Raw genomic sequence first — 27,332 nt, forward strand, 5'->3', positions numbered from 1 at the left:
AGCGGAAGCCGGTGTTGCCAGGGCCAGCGCTGACGCAGGCGGAAGTGTCAGGGGAAAAAGGGAATGGCGGCGGCGGCTGGTGTCAGCGGTGTACCGGCACAAGATGAGCTGGTCCGCTCTGTCACCCTGTACCGCCGCCGGCCCCGGCTGCTTAGGGGGACCGTACTGCCGTTCTCCGTGGTGTACCCGGCCTGGCTGTACTTGTGGGTGGCGGTGTATGGGGTATCCGAGTACCCGGAGGCCGGGCTCATCTGTCTGGCGGCGCTGGGGCTCCTCCATGTTCTCACCGTGCTGTCGGGGCTGTGGTCGGTGCACGCCCACTGTGCTCTCTCCTGCACGAAGGTCAGTGTACGGGAGGGGGCGGGTCTTGTGACGTCAGTGGTGACTGGCGCGGTGGTCTCCTAACATGGGGGCTCCCGGATACTGACGTCTCTATCTCATATCTATTACATTTCCTCATCAGTCTGTCTCCGGACATCTGTTTCACGTATCTCAGTCTCTCTCTAGGACACTACCTTGAAGTCAAATTGTGGGGGTCCCACCTGCTGTACCCCACCATTTTCACAATGGGGTGGTGGCTGCACACTTACAGTTCTTTTCCATCTTGAAATGTATCTAGACCAGGGGTCAGCAACCTTCAGCACTCCAGCTGTTGTGAAACTACAACTCCCAGCATGCACTGACAGCCAAATAATTATTTTTTTCCAGCCAAAGGCTGTCAGGGCATGCTGGGAATTGAAGTTTCACATCCGCTGAAGGTTATTAACCCCTGATCTGGACTATCAGGGAAAAGGGCCCCCACACGTGTGAACAGAGCCTTATCAGATCTATGCTCTGTTTTTGGGGGGGTGTCCTGTCCTGTCCTTATAACCTAATATTGCATAAGGAAATGGGATAATATATGCTGTTAGGGCATATGGTGGTAATAAAGGGGATTTCCCTAATGGGACCCCCACTGTTAACCTCTGCACAGATCGTCTCTCAGACAATCAGAAGAGCTATTGTCAAAGTGGACACCCCCTTTAAGTGACTTCTATGGGTCCTGGAAGGAGTCACAACTCTGAGTCCCCTTGAGAATATCAGGTTGTTTTAGTGCAGCATAGTGGTGCCCAACCTGGCGCTACGTGTGGCACACCTGTCATTTTGCCCTGTAGGTGTGTAAATAGCAAAGCATCATTTTGGCAATACTGACGATTCCACAGCTATTGGCATGAGACGTCCGCTGGCAGATAAGGTGGTCCTTGTAAAGCCAGAACTAGATGACCACAGAGTACAATGTAACTGGATTGTGCGAGGTGCAGCTAGTATTGTCTGGCGAATGGAAGGACTACCTGTCCGAATAGATCTGGAGATTATGAGCGCATGTTATTTTATACACATTACTCATTCATTCGTTTTACCCCCAAACAGGACCCAAATCCCAATACTGCCACCTTGGCTAAAGTTGTGCCCTTGCCAAATAATGGATCTGCTGAACTAGTGCCACTTATTAGAGAAAAGGTAAGGATGGATGAGCCCGCTTGAAGGTCGGGGCACATAAGGGGGAGGGGGACTTGTATATGGGTAAACATGTTGCTGTTGTCGTCTCTCATGTGCCGCTGGAACCAGCCACACCAGAATTCTGCAGCCACCCAGTATACAATCCGAGGATACGCTTTTAACCTGTTCATGCCACAGGGCGTACGCGTGATCCTGATTTAATGAGTCAGGAACGTTTCGGGGTGTACAGATACGCCCTGAGGTTTGCATATGCTTGTGTCCGTGCTAGTAAATGCAGAAACGTTGCTCTAGTGCACAGCTAATCCTGTCTAATAGCAGAAGTCAATAAAAATATGGTGCTCATATTCCAGAAACAGCGCCACACGTGTCCATGGGTTGTCTACGGTATTGCAACTCTGATGTGAATTTGGCTGCTCTGCAGTAACACACACAACCTGTGGACCGCTGTGGCACTGTTTTTGGAATAAAGCCGCCATGTTTTTCTAACTCTGGGCTAGGAATGTCACGATATCAGAATTTGGACTTTGATTCCGATACCTGTAATATTGCGATACTCGATCCCAAACAATACTTTGCCAACAATAAAAAAAAAAAAAAAAAAGTTCTTCCATTTTCTGATGTGAGGCGCGAGGTGTGATGAATTTTGAGCTTCGATGTGCCTCACATTAATAGTAATTAACCCCATCATGTTTGTCATAATGGACAGCATTGGGTTAATGTGTGAGGTACATGATGGGGTTAATTACTATTTATGTGAGGCACATGGAGGTTCAAAACTTATAATACCTCGTGTTTGACATTAGTAAGTGTAAGAAAGCCGTTTTTATTTTATTACAGCATAAACATCTATACATTTGTTATTATGGTCGCGACGATACCGAATGTGTATATTTATTGAGACTTATTTTAATGTTTATTGTAAAAAAAAATTTGCTTTTATTTAACATTACTTTATTTTTTTATTTTGAAACTTGAATATCCTGGCATAGATCTATATACGGATAGTAGACAGGCAGTTGTTAGGACGAACCTAAGTATGCCCCAAGATCAGAAAATATAGTCAGACAGCCCTGGGCTCCTTCAATGAACCCTCGGCTGCCTGCCCATATATGGTATGTCCCTCAATCACGTCACAGGGCTTCCCCTTCTCGTTTTCCCCTTAAATGCTGCGGTCAGCTTTGATCACAGCATTCTGGGGAATAGCGGCGGAGATGAGAGGTTTCTCTGATCTCTGTCGTTAGAGCGGGGCTGCGGCTGTGTACATCTATTGCCCCTCCCCTGACAAGTGCGTGCGTGCGTGCGCGCGCGCGCGGTCAGCATGAGGTGATGTGGCCGGCGCTACACTAATGAGCGCAGGCACTGAAGACAGAGAACATGGGGGTGTTATGTAGTGCGGCCGCCATGTTCTGTCTTCAGTGCCGGCAATCATTAGTCGCATCACATCATGCAAACCGCCCGCGCACGCTTATCCGGAGCGGGGCAATGGCTGTATCACACATATATTACACAGCCGCACCCCTTCTCTAACAACATTCACGTGTTACGGCACTAAGCTGCGCGGCCGCACAGCTTGGTATCAAAATACATGAATTGACGGCATTAAACCGTTTGAGGGTGCACGGTATCGAAATTGCGATGCATCTTGCAACCCTACTCTGGACAACCCCTTTTAATTTGACTCGTCTGTTTGGACCGATAGAGTGAAGATGGACAGGAGACGCTTAGCTTTGAATTCCAAAAAATCAAGTATTCTTATGATTCGGAGGAGAGAAAAGAATTCTTCCCGGTTGTATTTCCTTTGGAGCGACCCCTTTCTTACTACCAGAGCGCAAAGGGTTACATGGAGGAGGCTGACATCAAAGCTGCTGAGAAAACCTATGGGAGTAACAAGTAAGTGCTTCATGCCGGGCTTCACTGATACATTGTCACGAGTCGTGCTCTTCTGGATGTCTCATGTCTTGTTTCTTTTCTCAGAGCTGAAATGGTGGTGCCTGATTTCTTCCACCTGTTTAAGGAGAGAGCCATTGCCCCCTTCTTTGTCTTTCAGGTAAAGCTGCTGTATTACTCTCAGATCAGAGCCGTTCACGTATATCCCAATGAGTAGTAACATCGCTTGAAATGTGGCCGTAGAGATCATTATGAATGCTGAACTTTGTGGAAGCCGCAGATCGAAACATTTCCTACCGTTTTTTGTATACAGCCCCTATGGAAAGCTATGTGTCTCCATGGTTCCGGACTACAAACAAGCCTTGATTCTGCAGTCATGTATCACTCCATTTCCTCCGCCCCTCCTTCTTGCTAGCTACATACCATAGGAGACGTAGGAACACATAACTGCAGGGTTTGATTGTAGTCTGTTGCCATGGAGACGCATAGGTCTGCATAGGAGCTGCATACACAAAATAGTATTTTTTTTTCTCACGATAAATTTTGAAATTAGGAGCAATAAAAAAATACCTTTCTATAGGCTGTATACCTTTTAATGCTATGTAGATTGTCAGCAGATACTGTTGAAATCGGCACAATTGGCCAACAAATATCTAATATGTATGGGTGGTTTAAGCTGGCTGTAAACATCCACCTGATCAGTGGTGGTCCGACTTCTGGTGCCCCCACCGATCACAGGAACTGCTTACCTTGCCGTTCCTGGGAGCCCCATAGGAATGAAGCGGTGGTGCGCATACTCTGCCACCGCTCCATTCATTTCTATTGGGCTGCCAAAGGTAGCGCTCGACAGTCTCATAGAAATGAATGGAGTGGTGGTTGAGCCTGTGCGGTCCCGCTTTATTCAAATGGGGCTCCCGAGAACAGCAAAGTAATCCCGTTGTCGTGATGCTCCCAGCGGTCGGACCCCCACAGATCAGATATTTATCACCTATCCTGTGGATAGTTGATAAATATTGATTAAAGGTGGCGCTCGGCAACCACATATAAATGAATGGAGCAGTGGTCGATCGGAAACCCCCTTCAAGCTAGCGGTCTGTCATCAGCCCATAAACATGCAAGTTGAGATTGAATGAGCATGCATGTTTACTGCCATAGGGAGAAGGGGGATAAGTAACGTAACGTCCGGTGCCTGGTTAGATGTGACTTTCTGTTTTGCTTCTGGCAGGTGTTCTGCGTCGGGCTCTGGTGTTTGGATGAGTACTGGTATTACAGCGTCTTCACCCTATTTATGTTGGTGGCGTTTGAGGCCTCGCTGGTCCAGCAACAGTTGAGGAACTTGTCTGAGATCCGGAAGATGGGGAACAAGCCTTATATGATTCAGGTGAGAGTGTGAGGATTGTATGAGCGCAGCAGCGCCAGGTCCCTTTCCTTCGTGCCCGCAGAGACGGGTCCCTGTACTCTCCGCCCACAGCATCGACCATAACTAAATATATCATCTCTGATGGACCCGTCTTGTATAGCGCTCGCTTCTCAACAAATGCATCTGCTCTTTCTAAGGTGTACCGAAATCGGAAGTGGAGGCCGGTCTCCAGCGATGAGATCATACCGGGAGACCTTGTGTCCATAGGTAAGGTCAATCTCTGGAAATCTGCCCCTGCAGGGAAACCCTTGTGAGGAATGATCTGGGGGTCTATAGGTTGCCATAGTGATGGTGCTGTAAAATACCATGATGATCTGTAACACGACCATGTCCATCGGGCACTGGTGGCAGATTCCGGATATGTTTTTTTTTTCTATGCCAGTCACAGTCGGCAGCTCTCTCTGTTCTTTTTTTCGCTTCAGGCAGATCGGCCAATGAGAACTTGGTTCCCTGTGACGTTCTTCTTCTGCGTGGACGGTGCATTGTGGATGAGGCGATGCTGACAGGGGAGTCTGTGCCTCAGATGAAGGTGAGGAGTTTATTAGTGTATTGGTCGTCTGGTTGAGGTAAATCCTTTCGATATTCTTTATTAGGGCATTCTGTGAGTGGACCACCCTCGATTAGACGAAGAGGGCACCATGTAATGCTTTGTTTCCCCTGCTTCAATAGTGAGCGCTCAATGCCCTCTGTTTGTAGGGGGAAGAACCAGCAGTGATCCACTTGTCATTTCGGTGCCCCTCAAACAAAACAGGGGTTGTCTAAACCAGAAAATCCCTATGTTCAGTGCCCCTCAGAGGTTTCCGTTGGGAGGATTCCCTGACGTAAACCTCTGACACATGCCAGTGTATGGGCATATAGTGGCATCCCTCACCCATAAGACTATTATGGCATAGACGTTTAATGGATGCCTGTGACAGATTCTATACAGTGGCATCCAACACCTATATGCTCCCATGTTAAAAATTAAACCATATACCCACTGTGTGCTTTCCCACTGCATACTGGTGTGGCTGGAAGACCCCCATGGGTTGTCGGTGGATCGCAGCATAATTAAAGGGATTGTGGCGGCCATATTTATTGTTACCCACCGTTCCCAGAAACAGATAGACATATAAGAAACAGCTGAGTAGGATATTTTGGACACTGACAGAAGAAGGTGACTTTATATATGTCTGTCTGTTGATGTGTCACTTGTATATAGAGATCATAGCACCATGGTTTTGTTTTTTTTTCTGCAGGAACCTATAGAAGATTTGCAACCAAAACATATTCTAGATCTAAATGCTGACTCCAGACTACATGTTATATTTGGAGGCACGAAGGTCGTACAACACACCCCTCCTCAAAAGGCGACCAGTGGCCTCAAGCGTGAGTACCGGAAAAAATGAATGTAAAATGGGGGGGGGGGGGACTTCTATAGAGCCTGGTCTACATACTGCGGCTTCATACGAGCTGGAGAATGAACATTAAGTTTGACCATTACATGTAGAGTTAGATTGAATGAGATCTGTCCATGAAGCCCCCGGAGTCTTCCGGCCACATCTTTCTAAAGGTTTCAGGATATGTCTGTATTACTGCTGTCCTGACTTATCAACCACTTCTGAGAAGAAAGCTGCAGGAAAACCTGCTGAAACCCCGGGCGATCACCTCTGATCTCTGATCGCTGCATGTGGCAGGAAGTTGCAGGGCAGTGTAGTATGAAATGAATATAATAGGATTTGCTGTTCCTGGTAATTTACTCCGCGCCTGCCCAGACTCCCTAAGCTCCCGCACATGGAGGAAACATTGGTGGGGGGTGTACAGTTTCTCTAGACCAGCGCTTCCCAACTTATATCCTCCAGTACCACCAACAGGTCATGTTTTCAGGATTTTGGTAGTATCCCACAGATGAGACTTCGTTGCCATGTATTCTCTCTATGGGAGAACTCCAAATCATGACCTGTTGGGGACTGTAGTCGAAGTATATGATGGGAATTGCTATTTCTTCACACCCTTACTGTCAATATGAACTATCTATAAATGATGTTCCTTACTCTTGTATCTACTTTGCATCCTCAGCGCTCGATAATGGATGTGTGGCCTATGTCCTGAGGACGGGATTCAATACTTCGCAGGTAAGTTGCTTTATCTGGTGGCAGTCACCTTGTAGCCGTGGCAATGCGTGGCTTCTCTTCACTTGTCGGCAATGGTTTTGTCTGGTTGATGCTGTAATTAACTGTTGAATTTACAATTCTTCAACAGGGGAAACTCCTACGCACTATCCTGTTCGGAGTGAAACGCGTCACTGCCAACAATCTAGAGACCTTCATCTTTATCCTCTTCCTCTTGGTGTTTGCCATTGCTGCTGCGGCTTACGTCTGGATAGAAGGTAACAAAACCCTGAGAATGGAATCCCGTCTTGTTAAAGGGTTCTGTCATGGCTATCAATCAGCAGCCCGGCTAGCTCAGTCGGTAGAGCATGAGACTCTTAATCTCAGGGTCGTGGGTTCGAGCCCCACGTTGGGCGTTATGTTTTTAAAGATGGATATAATGCAGAAATTGTTTTACATTTTTGAAATTTAAATTGGATGTTTAGAAAACCCATTTTCACATATTTGGGAATTCTGAATTAGGGGGGGGGGGGGTCCCTCTATCCAGGATCTGCATCTCTTGGCCGTAGTGTAGAGCGGATACGAAGAGCATCTCTTGCTCTGGAGGACCTGTCCTGCATTATACAGACAATCCGTTTGTGAATGGGCACTGGGTAACACTTAATTACCCCTTTAGTGGTGCTGCAGGGAAATTGAACACTTACTGCCAGATATCCCTACAGATCGCGGTTGATCGCTGGTGGCCTTAGCAAGGGGACACTTTGTGAACTGCTTATTGTTAAGATACCCTTCTGAAAAGTAAGGATTGACCAAAGTGGAGAACTCTTTGGAACAGCCAAGTTTCCTCATTAGAAAGAAAAAGGAAAAACGACTAAAGTTTTTTGTTTAACCCTTTGCCGTACCCACATATCCCATACATCCTGCCAGGCACTTAAAGAGGCTCTGTCACCAGATTTTGCAACCCCTATCTGCTATTGCAGCAGATCGGCGCTGCAATGTAGATTACAGTAACGTTTTTATTTTTAAAAAACGAGCATTTTTGGCCAAGTTATGACCATTTTTGTATTTATGCAAATGAGGCTTGCAAAAGTACAACTGGGCGTGTTTAAAGTAAAAGTCCAAGTGGGCGTGTATTATGTGCGTACATCGGGGCGTGTATTGTGTGTACATCGGGGCGTGTTTACTACTTTTACTAGCTGGGCGTTCTGATGAGAAGTAACATCCACTTCTCTTCACAACGCCCAGCTTCTGGCAGTGCAGACACAGCCGTGTTCTCCAGAGATCACGCTGTGTCGTCACTCACAGGTCCTGCATCGTGTCAGACGAGCGAGGACACATCGACACCAGAGGCTACAGATGATTCTGCAGCAGCATCGGCGTTTGCAGGTAAGTCGATGTAGCTACTTACCTGCAAATGCTGATGCTGCTGCAGAATCAACTGTAGCCTCTGGTGCCGACACGATGCAGGACCTGTGAGTGACGTCACAGATCTGCACTGCCAGAAGCTGGGCGTTCTGAAGAGAAGTGGATGATACTTCTATACACAACGCCCAGCTAGTAAAAGTAGTAAACACGCCCCGATGTACGCACATAATACACGCCCAGTTGTACTTTTACTTTTCAACACGCCCAGTTGTACTTTTGCAAGCCTCATTTGCATAAATACGAAAATGGTCATAACTTGGCCAAAAATGCTCGTTTTTTAAAAATAAAAACGTTACTGTAATCTACATTGCAGCGCCTATCTGCTGCAATAGCAGATAGGGGCTGCAAAATCTGGTGACAGAGCCTCTTTAAGTATCTGATACGTCCTTGACTCTAAAAGCTCTAGCTCAGGCTAGATCATGGCTAAGAATATTAGTTTAAAATAACACCTACATCGCAACTCTTACTGTGATCTAGCCAGAGTTAGAGCAGGTTGTAGTAGGAGCTACATATATTTGCAGCTCCCACTGTAGCCTGTGTGGAGAAGTAGAGGGGTGGGGGCAGCAAAGGACATATAGGGAGGGGAGGAGAAACTGTGATCCTTCTCCTGTTCCTATAAGGCTGCAGATGACACCAGAGGGAGGGGTAACATGAACTTTTGTTGTCGCCCCCCCCCCCCCATCTCAATCAGAGAGCATATTTGCTCTTTGCTTGTTACATAAGTCACTGTGACATGTGGCCGTAAGGCCAGATTCACACGAACGATTGCAAACTTGGACGTGAAAAACGTTCTGTTGAAACAATAGCCGTGTGAACATCCCCATTGAAATACATGCGTCCGTGTGACGGCCGTTGTTTTAACAGATGTCACACGGACGTATACTACAGCATTCAGCCTAAGGGTATGTGCACACACACTAATTACGTCCGTAATTGATGGACGTATTTCGGCCGCAAGTACCGGACCGAACACAGTGCAGGGACCCGGGCTCCTAGCATCATACTTATGTACGTTGCTAGGAGTCCCTGCCTCTCTGCAGGACCACTGTCACGTACTGAAAACATGATTACAGTGCGGGACAGTTGTCCTGCAGCGAGGCTGGGACTCCTAGCGTCGTACATAACTATGATGCTAGGAGCCCGGCTCCCTGCACTGTGGTCGGTCCGGGACTTGCGGCCGAAATACGTCCGTCAATTACGGACGTAATTGGTGTGTGTGCACATACCCTAAGAGTTCAATTTCCCTGCAGTGCCACCACAGAGGAAATTAAGCATTACACCATGCCTATTCATAGCAATAGGTTGTCTGTATAATGTAGTGCAGGATGGGTTCTTCAGAGCCAGACACTCTTTGTAATTGATGTTCACTCTGGGAAAGAGATCCTGAACATGGGACCCCTCTAATAACTCAAATTAGAATTCCCTAATAGAATATATTAAAATGTGTTTTCTATATTTCCCAGCTCCAAGTATATGTAGCAATTCCCTAATACATTCTAGCAGCAGGAGCAATCCGATCATGAAGTACATAATAGTTTTCGTGTTGCGATTTTACTTATTGCTATACAAAAATACAGATTATCTTTTTATTTTTGAAAAAAATGGATTTGTGGGGCCGTTCTTGTCTATGTAGATGATGAATGTGGTCTCCATACTAAGAGCTGGAGCGTCCCCTTTATCTCAGAGCACTGGGTATAATGGCTCTGTCACAGTCATCAATCAGCAGCCCGGCTAGCTCAGTCGGTAGAGCATGAGACTCTTAATCTCAGGGTCGTGGGTTCGAGCCCCACGTTGGGCGAGTCATTTTGTTTTATTTTTTTTTATTAATGGGACATTATTGAACCCTTAAAATATAGAAGTATTAAATAGTAGCTCAGTACTGGGTTATTTTTTACAAAGAAGTTGAACTAAAGAACAAGTGTTATAAAGTTGGCAGCGGGAACGATAAGGAGTAACGTTATGGAAGAATATTCTACTGAAAGGGCGGTGAATTATTGGCAATTACCTTCATGTGTTAATGTTTGTTTTTTTTTCATGTTTTTCTGTTACATTATTATTCTCATTTTATTAGTTATTTTTATTATTTTGTTTTTACCCAATGCATTTATAATGCTGCAGTACTAACATTTAACATGTATGTCGAAATGCACAGTAGTCGAAGGCATTTGGACAAACATGGACAGCCAAACGCACTGACGGAGCCACTCGCAGGAATCCGGTCCAAAAACGCCTTTAAGAAGTGGCATGCCACTTTTTGCGGTGCATTCTTTTTGTACTTCAGCAGCGGAAAAATACGCCTCATATGAACAACCGTGTATTTCACATTGAAATCAATAGGAAACTCTTTGCAGGCGTATTACAATTGTATCATGGAGCGTAATACGAGCGTCTTACGCTCCGAAATAAGCCGTGTGAACATCCCCTTTTGGATGATCCCAAGAGCCTTAGGATAAGCTATCGATATTAGATCGGTGGGGGTCCGACTGTCGACATTCCTGCCGATCAGCTGTCTGAAAGGGTCAGTGGTGCAATACCTTTCATGGCCACTACAAATCTATCGGCGCGTGCAAGTATGAACGTTGAGGAGACCATGTAAACCGTGAAGAGGCTTGGGATAGGCCATCAATTTTAATAACCCGGATAACCCCATTCATGTCCTCTTACACTTAGTGTGTGTGTGCGTGTATATATATAATATTAGTGTATGTTACTTGAGTATTCGCTCACATTTGCGCATTGACCGTTGTGATTGATTTTCTATTTTCAGGTACTAAAGATCTCAGTAGGAATCGCTATAAGTTGTTTTTGGAGTGCACACTAATCCTGACCTCGGTTGTACCCCCAGAGCTTCCTATTGAGCTCTCCCTGGCGGTAAACACCTCACTGATCGCTCTGGCCAAACTCTGTGAGTCTATGATATGATGTTGTATTAATATTCCCTTTTTCAATAGTCCCGTCGATTTTTTTTTTTAAATTTAACCGCTTATTTCAGACGTGTACTGTACCGAGCCCTTCCGAATCCCCTTTGCTGGCAAGGTGGAGATCTGCTGCTTTGACAAGACTGGAACGTTAACCAGCGACAGCCTTGTTGTGCGGGGTGTCGCCGGACTGAAGTAAGTGTTGAGTGTCGTCGGTGAAACATCACCACAACCAACCAAAGCATTTAAAGACTTCCTGTCAACTCTCCTGATAGGTCAATTTTAGTAAATACTTTCATTCCACGTGAAATTGTGCATAGTATTGTGCAGTTCCTCTATTATTCCTCCTGGGAATGTTTGATAAAATTGGCGTGACCATAACCCTTATTGATGGGCTATGTCCCTACACACTGACACTGTCCAATCAGGGCTGTCCGTGTGTAGGGACGCATCCTATTGAAAAAGGGATGGTAATGCCCCACTGAAAATGAATTTATACACTGCCAGGAGGGATAACTGAGGGATAGCGCAATGTAAAGTTGTAAGAAAAGATGTGCCAGAACTGATCTTTAATTAGGAATACAAGTATTATAACCGACCTGAGGAATGCTCACAGGTCCTCTTTATAAGGTCAATCCAGACCAAATAAATGCCCCCGTGTTGCTCTGTTAAACTGACCATATTTGGGAAAATTGGGCTCCAAGTTGACCACTTTTCTGATATTTTTCACTACATGGCCAGTGACATACATAGAGGTCCTATACACCGACCCAAAAATGTCAATCGATTGGAACCACTAATTTCGGTGCCATAGGCATAGCCGTTTTCATTCATAACCGTCGTTTATTGGTCGGATCATCCTGCCACTCATCCGTTTGTATTCTGTCACCTAGAATTGAATAAAACTTTCTCTGATAGGTTGTCAGAACCCTTCCCCTTTTAGTGTCATCATTGAATAGTAGAAGTCCTGGCTTGTAAATGATTTATTCATAATAAAGGGGTTGCACCAAAATCCACAATTATCACCTATCCTGCGGATTATTGTCAATTCCGGAAATTCCCCTCTAACCCTAAACTTCTTAAAAACCAACCAGCAAACTTTTCTTAAAGGGGTTTTCCATACAAGTAACATTTTGGGTATATCCATAGTATATGTCATAAATGTTTGCTCAGTGGGGTGTGAACGTTGTGTCCCCAATGATGCCAAAATGGGAGTTCTGTGCTAGATTACTGAGATCAAAACTGGGAGGAGAGTAGGCTGCGCAGATGTGGCCACTGTCCATAAAAACAAGTGCAGGTATGCCGTAAATGTGATCAGCGGGATAATCCATTTAACTCTGTTTTACCAATTAAGTGGCATTGGGTGAATTTCCTTTTTATATAGTCAGACATTGACTTCTAGGGTAGTCACCTATAGGTGGCACCAGAGAGACAGTTTCTTACTTATGGAGGAACGCTACTTTGCATACTTTTTTTCCCAGGCATCATTGCCCTAAAGATTTCCCTACCAGCTGCTTCTCCGCAAGGGGAATCCGTACCTTCCAAGAGCTTCCATTTTTATTAACCCCCCACTTTTTTCTATCGTTTATAAGGCTGATGAAACTCCAGTAAAAATAGTTAATGTGTTTACTCCTTGTAGAGATGGAAAGTATATAACGCCTATCTCTGAGATCCCCATCGACACCCACCGAGCGGTGGCCACCTGTCACTCTCTAGTGCAGCTGGATGATGGCACGTTGGTTGGAGATCCACTAGAGAAGGCCATGCTCACTGCTGTGGACTGGGCCCTCACCAAAGGTAAAGGCGTCCCTTCCATCAATGATGTCGTGTTTTTCTCTCTACTGTGACTTTCTAATATGCATTTCACCATTTGTCCACAGATGAGAAGGTATTCCCACGAAGCATTAAAACCCAGGGCCTGAAAATCCACCAGCGATTCCATTTTGCCAGCACCCTCAAGAGGATGTCTGTCCTGGCCTCGTACGAGCGTCCCGGCTCCACTGATCTGTGCTGTGTGGCCACGGTTAAGGGAGCGCCTGAGACTCTACACAAGATGGTGGGTGATGGGCACAAGTAATAACTGCTGTATTGTAATTCTCTGCCCCGGGACCAGAGCAAAGCTGAATGGGCAGTGAGAAGAAATTGATGGCTTATCCTCAGTATTGACCGTCAATATCTGATCGGTGGGGGACCGGCTCTCCAAGTGAATGGGAATATTGTAAACCGCCTCTAATTTAAGGTGAACTGGTGCTGGTGACGCACTGGCTTACTCTGCCTTAGAAGATTTATTACTAGCGGTCCTACCAAGTAGATATACGAGTGCTAATAGGACAAAAAAGTAGGACTTCTCAGACTATAGCGTCAGGCAGTGACAGGGAATCGGATTCTCGTCCCGCAGACTCTAAGCCGGAAGAATATTCAGAGGTCGTTGCTTGGGATTCGATCGCATGAATATGATTTTGCAGCTGAGGTGCCTGTGGGCTGCAGCTGGTTTTTCCGGTCCAGCTACCGTATGACATGCAAGTTGCACATAGATAATAAAGTGTATAGTTACCATTACTCTTGTGTTTTTCAGTTCTCTCATTGTCCAGAATATTATAACCAAGTGCACACTGAGATTTCCAGAGAAGGGGCTCGGGTCCTCGCCTTGGGATACAAAGAACTTGGGCACCTCAGTCATCAGCAGGTAACACCATTGACAATACACATGTGCTCTGCTCCTTCTCCCTGGCAGCAGGGACTGGAAGGGTTAATGTGAGCGACCATATCAAATCTCTACAAGAACTTGAAGATCCATTAGTTTTCAATCGATCACCCATTGAATTTAAAGGGTTATTCCTATTTAAGACAAGAAATGGCATAAGCATTTGATGGGTGAGGGTCAGGCCGGCCGCCGCTTCCAGGTGAAGAATGAATGGAGAGGTGGCCATGCGTGTCTCTCCTTTCACTTTCTTGGGAGCTATGGAAACAGCTGAGCATGCTTGTATCCATCCATAGCTCCGTGGGACAGGAGCAAACGAGCGCCGAGCAACGATGTCTTGTTAATCGGCGCTCGCTGCACCGGCCGGTGTAAAAGCTCCTTAATCAAGACTGCTGCACTTTTTAGCATCAATATGGTCCTAGGATCTGTTATGATCAGCCTTAGGGCTAGTTCACACAGAGGTTTTTGACGTAGAAACTGCGCCGTAAACCGCGCCAAGAAATGTCCGAAAACACCTCCTATTGATTTGAATGGGAGGTGTTTTCGTCCCGCAAGCGGGAAAAAAAGCCCACGGGAGAAAGAAGCGTCATGCCCTTCAGGTGTTTCCATCTCTGACCTCCCATTGACATCAATTAGAGGCAGAGAAAGCGGTTTTCGCTGCGTTTTTTGCCTGCTGCGCTCAAAGGCTGCGGCCATTTTTTATTTTTTTTATATATATTTATTATGGGTCTGTCTGGTTTCCATCAGACTTCCCTGCTTGCGATCTGTGTTTTTGAATCGCTCTTTATCACTTCTTTTAGATCCGTGAAATCAAGAGGGAGACGCTGGAGTGTGATCTGAGGTTTGCCGGCTTCATTGTGGTTTCCTGCCCCCTAAAAGCCGACTCCAAATCGGTCATCAAAGAGATTCAGAATGCATCGCACCGTGTAAGTTACCGGCTGTGAGGGTGGGGGGGGGGGTTATCAGAGGGAACGTGAGTTGTAGCCGGTGGTGTTTTCCCAATGGCATAATCACCGGCCATACACATGAGATATCTAATATGTGTGAAGGTGGCCCTACTGTCACATAATCTCCTGTGGGGGCCTTTGTGTCTCTGGGAGATAAGCGGTTCCTGAGGTGCCTGGTAGCTGCTTATTTCCCTTTGACAATCTGAACCTGCATGTCTATGGCGGTCTCCCAAACATTCATTCATCTGACAGCTATCTTATGCACGTGGCGAAGTTAAAGGGGGCCCCTTAATTGATACGCCATCCAGACCACTTCACACATAAACCGCAAGCGTCCCATAATCCAGAGAAGTCCGGATGCCGAATGATTAGATTCTCTGGATTATTGGAGGTTTGCAAATAGTAAACGTTGGGATCACTGTCGGACTGTATCACAGGACTCTTCTCCTTTCTGCAGGTTGTGATGATAACTGGAGACAACCCTCTCACGGCCTGTCATGTGGCGCAGGAGCTCAGCTTCATTGTGAAGGAGGACACGTTAGTACTTCAACCTTCAAATGATGCTAAAGGTCAGCGTGTCAGGACTATTACGGTCCATTTCATATATTATGTTCAGAACACTATGGGGGGGGGGGGATATATTAAGATTGGAATTTCTTACACCAGTCTTAATAGAAAGAAACGGAGTAAACTGCGACACATTTATTAATAGGCGAAAGCCTCTTTATAAATGTGTCGCATCTTTCGGCCGCTGTCCACCATCAGTATGTCGTATAAGCCGTCTCATGCTCAGGTAAGCAGAGGTGAGGTGAGCGTTAATATTTTAAAAAAAACGTAAAGGCTGTGTACACCTTCAAAGGCGAACTGACCCGCAGGATCCATCTGTAATCGATCATATCTAAGTTGTAAAGTTATGAGAGCAGGATTCAGCGTAAGATACAACTGCTCTCTATGGAGAATACAGAGCAGCTATATCACAAAAAGTCCAAAATTATTTTTAATAAAAACGAATTTGAAAGTTGCACAAAACACTGACTGACCCTAAAAAAAAAAAATTCCACAAAAACGGCTCGGGCGGTGTCAAAAATGCCAAAAATCGTGCAAATCGTGACTTTGGGGCCTTTTGCAACTTTTTTCTACGTCAGGAAACTGCCGCAGAAAAGTTTATAAATTAACCCCTATGTGTTTTTATTATAAATTAGTCTGCTACTTTGCTTGGAATAAATCCATTAAAGGTGTTCGGTCTTGTATAATGAAAAGTTATACAAGTTTCCAATATGCTTTCTGTATTCATTTCGCAAGTTTTTTTAAGATCTCTGCTTCATGTCATTCAGTAGGAACATTCATGGTTTACTTCCAGTGGATACAATTCTGCCCACAGCCGAGCACCCGGGTCCATCACATGACCATGGACAGAATTATATCCACTGGAAGTAAATCATGAATGTTCCTACTGCACAACAAGCAGAGATCTTAAAAAAAAACAAAAAACGGGAGGAATTCGTACAGAAAGTATATTGGAAAATTGTCTTATTTTTCCATTTTACAAAAAATTATTAATTTGCTTAAACGGGATAACTGCTGTAGGAGCGCAGCTCTGCAGCAGTTGTTTCTGCTGCTATTATTTGGTTGGACTATTCGACGTAGTTGTACTTCTCTAACTTCATAGATTGTTTCTCCTCCACAGGTGCCCGCTGGATGTGGCAGTCCATCGATGGCACACGATCTATGTCCGCTTTCCCAGACTCTGTCCAAGCCTTCACTGATACGTACTACCTATGCCTGACCGGAGAAGGCCTGTCCTACCTGCAGACGACCAGAGCGGACCTGTTGTCTGCTCTCATCCCACACACTCAGGTGTTCGCACGAGTGTCCCCCAAGCAAAAGGTAGGAAACGAGTTCTGCAGAAGTTTACAACATGAGCCTTTATTCGGATTAAAGGAGAATTCAGCATTGGGGGGTCCGTAAGATAGGACCCTGTAAGATCCGAGAATCAATGCATACTGTTGAAAGCATTTTGTTTCAATGGGGAAGAAATAGGTGAAACTGGAGAAGCTATTGACTATATAGGACTAGTGGTTTGTTGCTTTTTAGGCTCTGATCACACTAGCGGGATAGCTTCCGTATTTAGAGAGTCCACAACAAGGGGTTGTTCCCATCACAGAAAGTGATGTCTTATTGGCAGAATAGGAGGTCGCTTTCTGATCGCTGTGCAGGGAGAGGATAATACAGCATGATGGGCTATTCGGACTGTCAAAAAGCAATGAAACTCGGCACAAGGGTTAAAACAGCCTAAAAATATTATTCTAATCCAACAAATTGGTCCAAAATGATCCTCAATGACATGGTTAACACTACACCACGTATTGGATATAACAACCTTTACGCTAAAATGAACAACTTTGGTACGGAGTGAAGGAAAAATATGGAAAAAAAAGACAAAACTTCATACAGCGATATAAGCTGAAAACTAGAGAAGTCACGCAGGCTGGAATAATGAGGGGTAAAAATGGTTCATTTGGTTCTCAGGTACAAGATGAGATGTCACATGACCGTTCTCTCTTTAAACATTTTGCTGTACTTGCCCGGCTTAAATGGTGCCATGCTGCTGTACCCACTGAACAACCCCCTGAACTCCGAGTATTTGTCAGTATGCCATTGTGGTCCTTCTCGTGCAAACAGCAGAAAGGGATGCTCTGATTGGCATACAACGCACCGCTTTAAATCCCACCAACCTTTTAGGGTTTGTTTAGTGGGTGCAGCAGCACCCACGGGCACCATGTTAGTAGGGCACAAAAAAGTTGCTTTGTTTAAAAATGCCTGTTCAGTGACCGATTTTCCACCATAGATATCCGTAGGATGCACAATCAATGTTGGGTTCCAGCCAAAGGAACCCTCACGATCCCGAGAATGAAGAGGTTGTGTCTCCTTTGGCTTATTAGTCTAAAACGGCGACACTCCCGGGCAGAAGTGGGCATTGTTCTACCTATCACTGCAGCACCTTTGTTCTTGGTATCGCGGAGTCTGAGGTCTGACCCTCAACGATCAGAAATTGATGTTTAAATGCACCATGTATACATGAAGATAATCTTACCAGATTATAGTTACTGATCAGATCATCTCTATGAACAGGAGTTTGTGATTACGAGTCTGAAAGAGCTGGGCTACATCACATTGATGTGTGGAGATGGAACCAACGACGTGGGGGCCTTAAAGCATGCCAACGTGGGTAAGTGACGCGCTACAGACCATGACCACTCTACTTTACAGAGATCCAATGGCATGGAAATGTTCTCGCTGGTGTGCGAATGCCATCAGCGCTCCTGGAGAAATGGTTCCCCAGTGGTAATGTAGTCCATTCAGTCCTTTCAAGACTACGAGCAGTCTAAATGTAGCATAACTACAACTCCTATCCTGCCCTGACACCCCAACTCCTTACTCAGTAGGTGGTCACCCCAAGACTACACCCCCATTTCCAGTATTCACAGCAAGGCCATTCCCCGATGTTCTTACCATCTGCGCTCTCACGCTGTCCCCTCGGCTGCTCTATGCTTTTGGCATCCAGTAAAAGCCCCTGACTGTTGAATACATGAAGGTCAGGGGGCCACGGCTGATTTTCTAGTTGTTTCTAGAGCTGAATCTCATGATCTGTCGATGTCAAAACCTGATGCTGTTAATTCACATCTGTCACCTGAATTCTCTCAGGGGTAGCACTGCTCGCCAATGCTCCAGAACGCCTGCCTGAGAAGAGGAGGAAGCCACGTGAAGCGGTGACCGACACCAGACCTTCAGGACCTTCGTTCTCAAGCAACTCTATCAAGCCTACTTCCAGAGCAGCGAGGAACCGGATCATGTCCCAGCGAGAGGAACAGCAGGCTCAGCAGAGGGTGAGATCAGGGACGAGGGCAGTGTCAGCCCAGAAAGCCTATTTACTGTGAAGTGTACAGGCTTGTTCTGTAGGATAGAGCGCTACAAGTGGAGGGAGTGGACTGCTGGCAAAGCAGCAGTGGGTCTTCATCTGTAATGCATGTCCTGGTTCGGAGATCAGCAGTGCGTTGCTTTCCCCTTTGGACAATCCCTTTTTGTTAGAAGGTTCCCCTGGCAATAAACTGAATACAAGGTGTCCTGCTGCTGTGACCCCCAGGGATCAGCTGTAATCTGTGGAAGAGCCTGGCAAATTTCCCCACAGTGCCACCACAGGATAAATTATGCATTACATGGCGTCTAAAGTTCTATAATTCATGAATGTGCCAGGTCCCTCAGAGAGAGAGAGAGATACTCTTTTATAGCCACTGTATAGGCAATATGTCATATTGCCACTGTGACTAAAAGATCTAGTGCTGTACTTTGCCAAATCTTTCGGTGGATGCGGTGTAGACTCGATGTGCATGAGCTTATTGGCGGTCGTGGACATATGTGTGGTTCTCGGTAGTCCTAAACCATGGTTGGGGAAATGGACTATAAATATATCCATATAAATACAAAAAGCTTTAATTCCAGACAATTCCTTTAAGTTGCCCCTATGTTTGTTTTTTACAAGTCATGTGATCTAAAGAATCTACTGCTAAGGATAAGGAATGCCCTGCCCAACCACTACTAGTCACTTTATCACATTGAGGTTTGTGCTGTGCTTCTTTTTCAGGAGAGGATCAGCCAGGTCCTGAAGGACTTGGAGGAGGATCAGGTGCAGGTTGTGAAGCTCGGCGATGCCAGTATTGCTGCTCCGTTCACCTCTAAACTCTCGTCAATACAATGCAGTGAGTGCACAGCCGCTAGACCGCTCTGGTTACTTGGTATACTGTATATAACGTTATTGGGCACATTATTTCACAGGCTTCCTGCTGTTCATTGTGTGATGAAAGGTTCTGCAACTTTCTAATATATTTTGGGTATCAATTCCTTACAGTATTCATGATGGTTGCCGGCAGCCGGGGAATGGAAATATTCATGGTTTACATTTACTGGCTAAAAACTTTTCCTGATCTCGTCCATATGGTCCATATAGTGGTCAAGCCTTAACCCCTTAGCGACATGTCACATACTAGTATGTTGATGCCGCCAAGGTCTTAAGGCAATGTAATAGTATGCTCAGAAGCCCGCACCATCCCCGATCAGGCCGATTAGCCCCTAAAATGCAGCGCTGCATCTATGGGGTTTTACCAGCAGATCGGAACCCAGCGATTTCATCGAGAGGTTCCAATGACTGCTCCGGCAGACCGGAGGCCTAACAATGGCCTCCTGTCTGCCAAGTGCGGAAGGAAGCCTGTTAGGTCCCGCACGGAGGCGGGGTCTAAAAGGCTTCCGTCCCCAGAAACGAGATGGCGCAGGCTCCGAAGCTGAGCCTGCGACATCAGCCGCCAGTGTATGTTGTGGTGAACACTGTAAAAAAAAAAAAAAAAAACGGTCAGAATTGCTTGTTTTTGGTCACCTTGCTTGCCAAAAAATGGAAGAAAAAGTGATTAAAAAAAACAGCATGTACCCCAAAATGGTACCAATGAAAATTACAGATTGTCCCGCAACAAATAAGCCCTCACAATGCTGCGGTGGAGAAAAAATAAAAAGTTCTGGCTCTCAGAATTTAAAATTTAGCAAAAGAAATGGAATCAAATAGCTCACTGTTCCCCTAGATTAATTATTTGAGGGGTGTAGTTTACAAAATGGTGTCTTTTTGAGGGCTTTTCCTATGTTTTGGCACCACAAGAACTTTTCACACCTGACATGGTGCCTAAAATATTTTCTAATAGAAAGGGGGCCTGAAAATCCACTAGGTGCTCCTTTGCTTCTGAGGCCGGTGCTTCAGTCCATTACCGCACTAGGACCACATGTGGGATATTTCTAAAAGCTGCAGAATCTGGGCAATAAATATTGAGTTGCGTTTCTCTGGTAAAATCTTTCTGTTACAGGGAAAAAATTATTACAAATGAATTTAGTAAAAAAATAATTACATTTGTAAATTTCACCTTTACTTCGCTTTAATTCCTGTGAAACACCTAAAGGGCTAAAACACTTTGTGAATGCTGTTTTGAATACTTTGAGGGGTGACGTTTTTAAAATGGGGTGATTTATGGGGACTTTCTAATATATAAGGCCCTCAAAGCCACTTCTGAACTGGTCCCTGAAAAAATAGCCTTTTGAAATTTTCTTGAAAATATGAGAAATTACTGCTAAAGTTCTAAGCCTTGTAAAGTCCTAGAAAAATAAAAGGACGTTCAAAAAACGATGCAAATATAAAGTAGACATATGGGGGATGTTAACTAGTCACTATTTTGTGTGGTATTACTATCTGTTTTACAAGGAGATGCGTTTAAATTTAGAAAACTTAATTTTTCCAAATTTTCCCTCAATTTTGGTGTTTTTCACAAATAAATATTGAAATTATCGATCACATTTTTTCACTAACATAAAGTACGATATGTCACAAGAAAACAATCTCAGGATCTTTTTTCCAGAGTTATTACCACATAAAGTGACACATGTCAGATTTGAAAAAAATAGGCTGTGTCCTAAAGGCCAAAACAGGCTGTGTCTCCAAGGGGTTAAAGGGGTTTTCCCATAATCAATATTTATCACCTATCCACAGGATAGGTGATAAATATTTGATCTGTGGGGGTCCGACCGCTGGGACCACCACCGATAATGAGAACAGGCTTGCCTTGCCGTTCCTGGGTGCCCCGTTTGAATAAACCGTTACAGCGCAGGCTCGACCACCGCTGCTTTCATTTCTATGGGACTGCCAAGCCCTACCTTTGACAATCTCTTAGAAATTAGTGGCGTGTTGGTCAAGCCTGCGCACTGCTGCTCCATTCCTATTGGGCTTAGTTCTCGTGATCGGAGGGGGTCCCAGCAGTCAGACCCCCACCAATTGGATATTTATCATCTGTCCTGTGGATAGGTGATAAATATTGATTATGGGAAAACCCCTTTAAGCTGGCCATACACATCAGATGAATGTCAGCCAAACCCGCCGGCGGGACCGGCTGATCATCTAATGTGTATGGAGGTGTCCCGACTCTCCCCTGATGGCAGATGTACTGGGGGGGGGGGGGGATCGGGCTGTTGAAATTCAACATGCCCATTTTTTTTGTCTGCAAGTAGAGCCGTCAGAGGAGTCTGGCAGTGACTTTCTCACTTTTGAAAACAAATGACCATTCAACCGAGCGTGCGTGTTAATGGGGGGTGTCTGGAGGAATATCTTTCGTCCGTATGATCATTCGGCTGCCCGCTATCTCAAGTGTATGGCGAGCCGTAGACCAGGGCTATGTATGTCTGCATATTGTGCCCGTGCATAGAAATATACACAGGCATGTGTTGTGGCATACTACTGGTATGCCCTAATAGGAATTTACAAAAGCAAAGCCCTTTGATTGATTTTGTCAGGTTCCTGGCCTGTCTTCGCAGTGACAGGTGAACATGCGGCCAGGGCCAGTGATCAATGGAAGGGGTTAACTCCAGGGATCAAAGTTCTCTCTGATCCCAAGCAGTTATGGTGGGCGCACGGCTGTGTATTAGTTACTTGGCCACCGGTGACCCCACAATGGCTACCTCGGGATGTCCATGATTTGAAATAATAATTCAATGCAGCTAAACATTGGGTTGCTCTTCGGGCCGGACTATAGGGTCAGGACTATGTGTTTGATTAGATTCTCCTACCATAATAGTAGCGGTGTCTTATTCCCTGCAGTCTGCCACGTCATCAAGCAAGGCCGCTGTACTCTGGTTACAACGCTGCAGATGTTTAAGATCCTGGCACTGAATGCTCTGATCTTGGCCTACGGGCAGAGCGTCTTGTATCTGGAGGGAGTGAAGTTTAGTGACTTCCAGGCCACATTACAAGGGCTTCTTCTGGCCGGCTGCTTCCTCTTCATCTCCCGCTCCAAGGTGGGTTTTGTGTTCATGATGGTAGATTTTGATATTCCAGGTTTCTATCGTATTTGACTCCTTACCTCCTTTTTCTAGCCTCTGAAATACCTCTCCAGGGAGCGCCCTTTGCCCAACATCTTCAACTTGTACACCGTCCTGACTGTGCTTTTGCAGTTCTTTGTGCATTTCGGTAGCCTTATATACTTATACCAAGGGGCGCTAGAAAGAACCGAAGCCAGGTAAGATGGTGACCGCTCAGACCTCAACTGCTGGGCAATTCTTTATGAAGAACTGACAAGTTAGGACCTTAAAGGGAAACGCCACATATCAAGGGGGTGATAGCAGAGAATAAGAACACGTAAAATACAGACTAGATACATTCTGTGCCACCACCAGTATAGGACATATTTAACCCATTCAAGGGAGAAAAAGCAACCTTGAAAATGGACCAGCAGGATGATGCTGGTCTTGGTTGTATGACAGGTAGTGTAGTCATGAGACTGGCTTTTGTCTTACACAGAGCTGTCTGTTCTGAATACCGCTGCTGCTCTCTGGGCTCTGATGACCGCATGATGACATCACACAATGATCTCACTCTGCAGTGATGTCATCGTTTTTTAGTTTGGCTTTTATAAGGAGTTTCTGTTGATCTACTACCACAGCACCAGACACTAGAACCGTCAATAACCAGAAATTGTGGGGTGTCCAATGCTTGAAGGGTTCCGTTTGGCAATCCTGAAAGGATCACTTGCCATAGGCTGACAGTACAATATTCTACCATATCGCCTGGAGTTATTCGATCGCGCAGTTAACGTTTCTTTAGGTTCAGTGGTGTCTTATTAATTAAAAAAATATACAGATTTTAAAATTGACTTCATACTGATATACAATAGGCCAGAAATTCCACAGAGCTGTTTGACCGCTTGATACTTGTAACCTACGTAAAATACAACTCGTCCCGCAAAAAACTCCCTACAGCTACGCTAAACGGAAATAAAAAAAAACTTCCGCCGGAACGCAAGGAGGAAATATCAAACATTAGTTCTGGTCCTCAAGGACAACATTGGCCCAGTCCATCCAGAATGTCACATCCCTGGATATAAAGCATTTCACCGGAATCTGGAAAACTTTTTTTTTGTTGTTGTCTGTTTCATTATTTGCCCATCTGATAATTTGGAATATTTGGTCATCTAGCGCATACGGGGTCCTATAAACGCTGGGGTCCTGGGTTCAAATCCATCCAAGGACCACATCTGCATGGAGTTTGTATGTTCTCCCCGTGTTTGTGTGCGTTTCCCAAAAACATACCAAATTTAGATTGTGAACCCCAATAGGGACCGTATGTAAGGACCTCTGTACAGCGCTGCGGAATATGTTGGCGCTATATAAGTACCAGAAATAAATCATCAAATGACCAGAACCTTACAGGACTATTATACTAAGGACATTGTGAAGGAGCCTCGTGGTATGTGACCGGTGTATGTAACTATATAGTGTGGGCTTTGTCTTTCAGGAAGGACGAGTTTGTGGACTTGTATAAGGAGTTTGAGCCAAGCCTGATAAACAGCACGGTCTACATAATGTCTATGGCTATGCAGATGGCCACATTCGCTATTAACTATAAGGTACGTCCGCTCATTTTTGTGGGGTTTCTGCTGCACGGGGCATAGGAAAGGTTTGTCCACTTAGAGGAATTGTCCAGTAAGCCGCGCCTGCCGTCAGCTGGTCCAGCGGTGGACATGGCGTTCCACTGCCATCTTAAAGAAGACCTATCGGTTCTGAGAAGGGACAGCAGATGAAATTAGGAGACATCTCAAATATAGATCATTCGCAAATCGGAGGATTTACAGGACACAGGTTTTACTTTTTAGCAAAAAAGCAAAGCGAGTTCAAAAACTGATGAGATTTTCTTCTATGGGAGATACCAATTGGGAGCGGAGAGGGGTGGATACTATACAGCATCTGAATGGCAAAGTGGAGCCCTGTGCTTGACCTGATTGGGGGGGGGATAAATTTGCAGGTTTCGTTGTTTGGTCGATTTGCTGCATTCTAGAAAAAATTTTTTACATACATACACACACATATATATATATGTATGTATTTCACACATTTGCTATGCTCAGAAAACCCCTTTTACATTTGGTTATGCACCTGCTCAAAGTCTAAGAAGGAAAACACTGCCATCTGCTGGCACATAGAGGGAATATACGCTGGAAGAAGTGGGGGCTCCAATGAAAGGGAGCCTGTCACTAGGTTTGGAGCCACTAAACCAGCAGGTGGTCGTCACGCAGCTGGGGTTTAGTGTTCCAAACCTGCCCTATAGGCAATAATAAGTAAAAGAACTTACAAGTTGCCAAGATTAGTCCAAGAGACGAGTCCAGCGGGGTCGGCGCATTTTGCCGTTGAAGCTGAAGAAAATGTATACGCAGCATATGTGCCGATGCTGCTGGACTTCTCTTGGTAACTGGCAAGTTATTTTACTAACTATTGCCAAAATGTCTGTTTTTTTCCGTGTGTGTGTGTATATATAACATGCTGGTGGCTTAGCGGCTCTAAACCCCCCCCCCCCCCCCCCCTTAGCTGTCAGATTGTGCAGGCGTCGTATAAATGGCAGCGCTTCACAGAACGGGAAGACCTTTTCCACTTTCTGCGTCTAAAACCTGAATAACCTTTCTGTTCCTGTTTATTAGGGTCACCCTTTCATGGAAAGCCTGAGGGAAAACAAGCCGCTGCTGTGGAGTATTATTCTGTCCGCTATGGCTATCGTCGGCCTCCTGTCCGGTACATCGCCCGAGTTCAATGAACAGTTTGGCCTGGTGGACATCCCTATGGAGGTAACAACATGCAGTGTGATTTGTGTGTTGCATGTAGTCATTCGTTTTGCAGTAAAAGTCCTATATAGTCCTTCTCCCACTGAGCAGCCAGTATCTGGAGTATGGCGCTGTGTGCACGTCACCAGAACCGTGCGGGCGCTAAAATATTCCAACTATTCACATCAATGACCCTTTAAGATACATCACTAAGAATGATGGGATGTTGCCGTGATAAACCATGACTTTCTTATCTATGGGCGTCGTGGATGGAGCTCTGCGGCGGTTCTCTGCGCAACGGTTGGCTGGGATGTGCCGATGTGCAGGAAAAAGCTGTAAAGCGGCTGCAGCAATTTATTCCCAGGATTGGTGGGGGTCTCGATAGTCGGACCCCCGCTGATCCTAGCGACATGCCATCCCATTCTGTAATGGGAGTAATTCTTTACGTTGCGTTACTGCGATGTCTAAATGTGGGGTTCTCGTTAGGCCTCATTTATCAAAACTAACAGCAAATCTGGTCTTGTTGCCAATAGCAACCAATCAACGTGCATCTAAGAAATGAAACCTGCTCTGATTGGTTGCTATGGGGCATAAGTTAAAATGATACATTGCAGTTAATGCATTTTAACCTCTTGATGCACGATGATGATGACGACGCTGCATGTCATGGTGCGGGGATAGAAGCATACGCTGCGGGTGTCCGCTGTCTATTACAGCTGACGTCGCACTAATGGCGGGGATCATAGATAACGCCGATCCTGGCCTTTTAACTACTTAGATGCTGCAGTCAGTAGTTACGGCGGCATCTAAGCTGTTAGAAAGAGGGAGGCAAAGAGGGCAAAGCTCCCTTAATCACATCAATCTAGATGTGATCGATATCAGGTGGAACAGAATCTGACACATAAACCTCTATAAAATCGGAGGTGTTCAGAGGTATAGTAGACCCCCTTAGAAGTCTATGGGTGTCCTAATACAGCTCCGTACAACACGGCCTTATTAAGTCTCCCCATCATCTATCTTCATGAGGGCGAAGGCCAACTTCCACGCGGTCTGGGTGTTTGCGACCGTAATACGGACACTTAAATGTGGCTGTAATACACCAACGTTAAACTGACGTATCTGATCATCTATAAGGACCACCCTGCCCACCTAACATTGCAGCAAATAAATAGTTTTCATTGTATAATAAAAAGTTGACCATTTTTTACTTTTCGGCTTTCGAGATCTTTTTTGCTGCCATTCAATGGGAACCTTCATTGTCAACTTCCAGTGATTACGTCTGTCCCGGTCATGTGATGGACACGCCGGTGCAGGACTTGTATATCAGAGCCGTGTTTTGTAACCTTTACGTTGCAGAAATTTAGACTTTACATTGAATTTTTATGTTTTTTTTTTTTTTTTTTGCAGTTCAAACTGGTCATTGCCAAAGTCTTGTTTTTGGATTTCTGCTTGGCCTGGGCGGCGGACCGAATCCTCCAGTACTTCTTGGGGAGCTGCAAACTCAAAGTGCCTTCATGAGACTTCACACTGCCCACAATACGACTCCACCTGTAGGTCTGCGTCCAGCCGTCACGTCCTGAGGCATCTACGGCCCCTCGACCAGAGGAATTCCGCAAACTGCGTTCTGTGACTAGAGGAAGAAAACTCAACACTTGAAGACTTCACCACATGCTCGGGACATGATGATAAACTCATCCGATTTTTTTTTTTCTACTGGAATTCGCTTTTGGAAAGCGCAAACGATTTGTTAAATAAACAGCATTGATGAATTTTA

General features: G+C 45.3%; 1 protein-coding gene and 2 non-coding genes across 3 annotated transcripts; all 3 read left to right on the forward strand.

Moving 5' to 3' along the window:
• The first annotated feature begins 8 nt into the window (after positions 1 to 8).
• ATP13A1 (ATPase 13A1) lies at positions 9 to 27,332 on the forward strand. Its single transcript, XM_075858952.1, has 26 exons — positions 9 to 342; positions 1,411 to 1,500; positions 3,200 to 3,390; positions 3,475 to 3,547; positions 4,613 to 4,768; positions 4,945 to 5,014; positions 5,230 to 5,336; positions 6,046 to 6,175; positions 6,866 to 6,921; positions 7,049 to 7,175; positions 11,090 to 11,227; positions 11,315 to 11,435; positions 12,880 to 13,037; positions 13,121 to 13,296; positions 13,816 to 13,926; positions 14,742 to 14,867; positions 15,346 to 15,457; positions 16,576 to 16,775; positions 18,021 to 18,117; positions 18,594 to 18,775; positions 19,531 to 19,645; positions 22,570 to 22,766; positions 22,845 to 22,987; positions 24,262 to 24,373; positions 25,439 to 25,582; positions 26,966 to 27,332. The coding sequence occupies exons 1-26, from the start codon at positions 64 to 66 to the stop codon at positions 27,074 to 27,076; spliced, it is 3,522 nt and encodes a 1,173-aa protein (XP_075715067.1). The 5' UTR covers positions 9 to 63; the 3' UTR covers positions 27,077 to 27,332.
• Positions 7,241 to 7,313, forward strand: TRNAK-CUU (transfer RNA lysine (anticodon CUU)). Its single transcript has one exon. It is a non-coding gene; the product is annotated as a tRNA-Lys (tRNA).
• On the forward strand, positions 10,048 to 10,120 carry TRNAK-CUU (transfer RNA lysine (anticodon CUU)). Its single transcript has one exon. It is a non-coding gene; the product is annotated as a tRNA-Lys (tRNA).

Source organism: Rhinoderma darwinii, chromosome 3 (assembly GCF_050947455.1).
Source record: "Rhinoderma darwinii isolate aRhiDar2 chromosome 3, aRhiDar2.hap1, whole genome shotgun sequence".
NCBI lineage: Eukaryota > Metazoa > Chordata > Amphibia > Anura > Rhinodermatidae > Rhinoderma > Rhinoderma darwinii.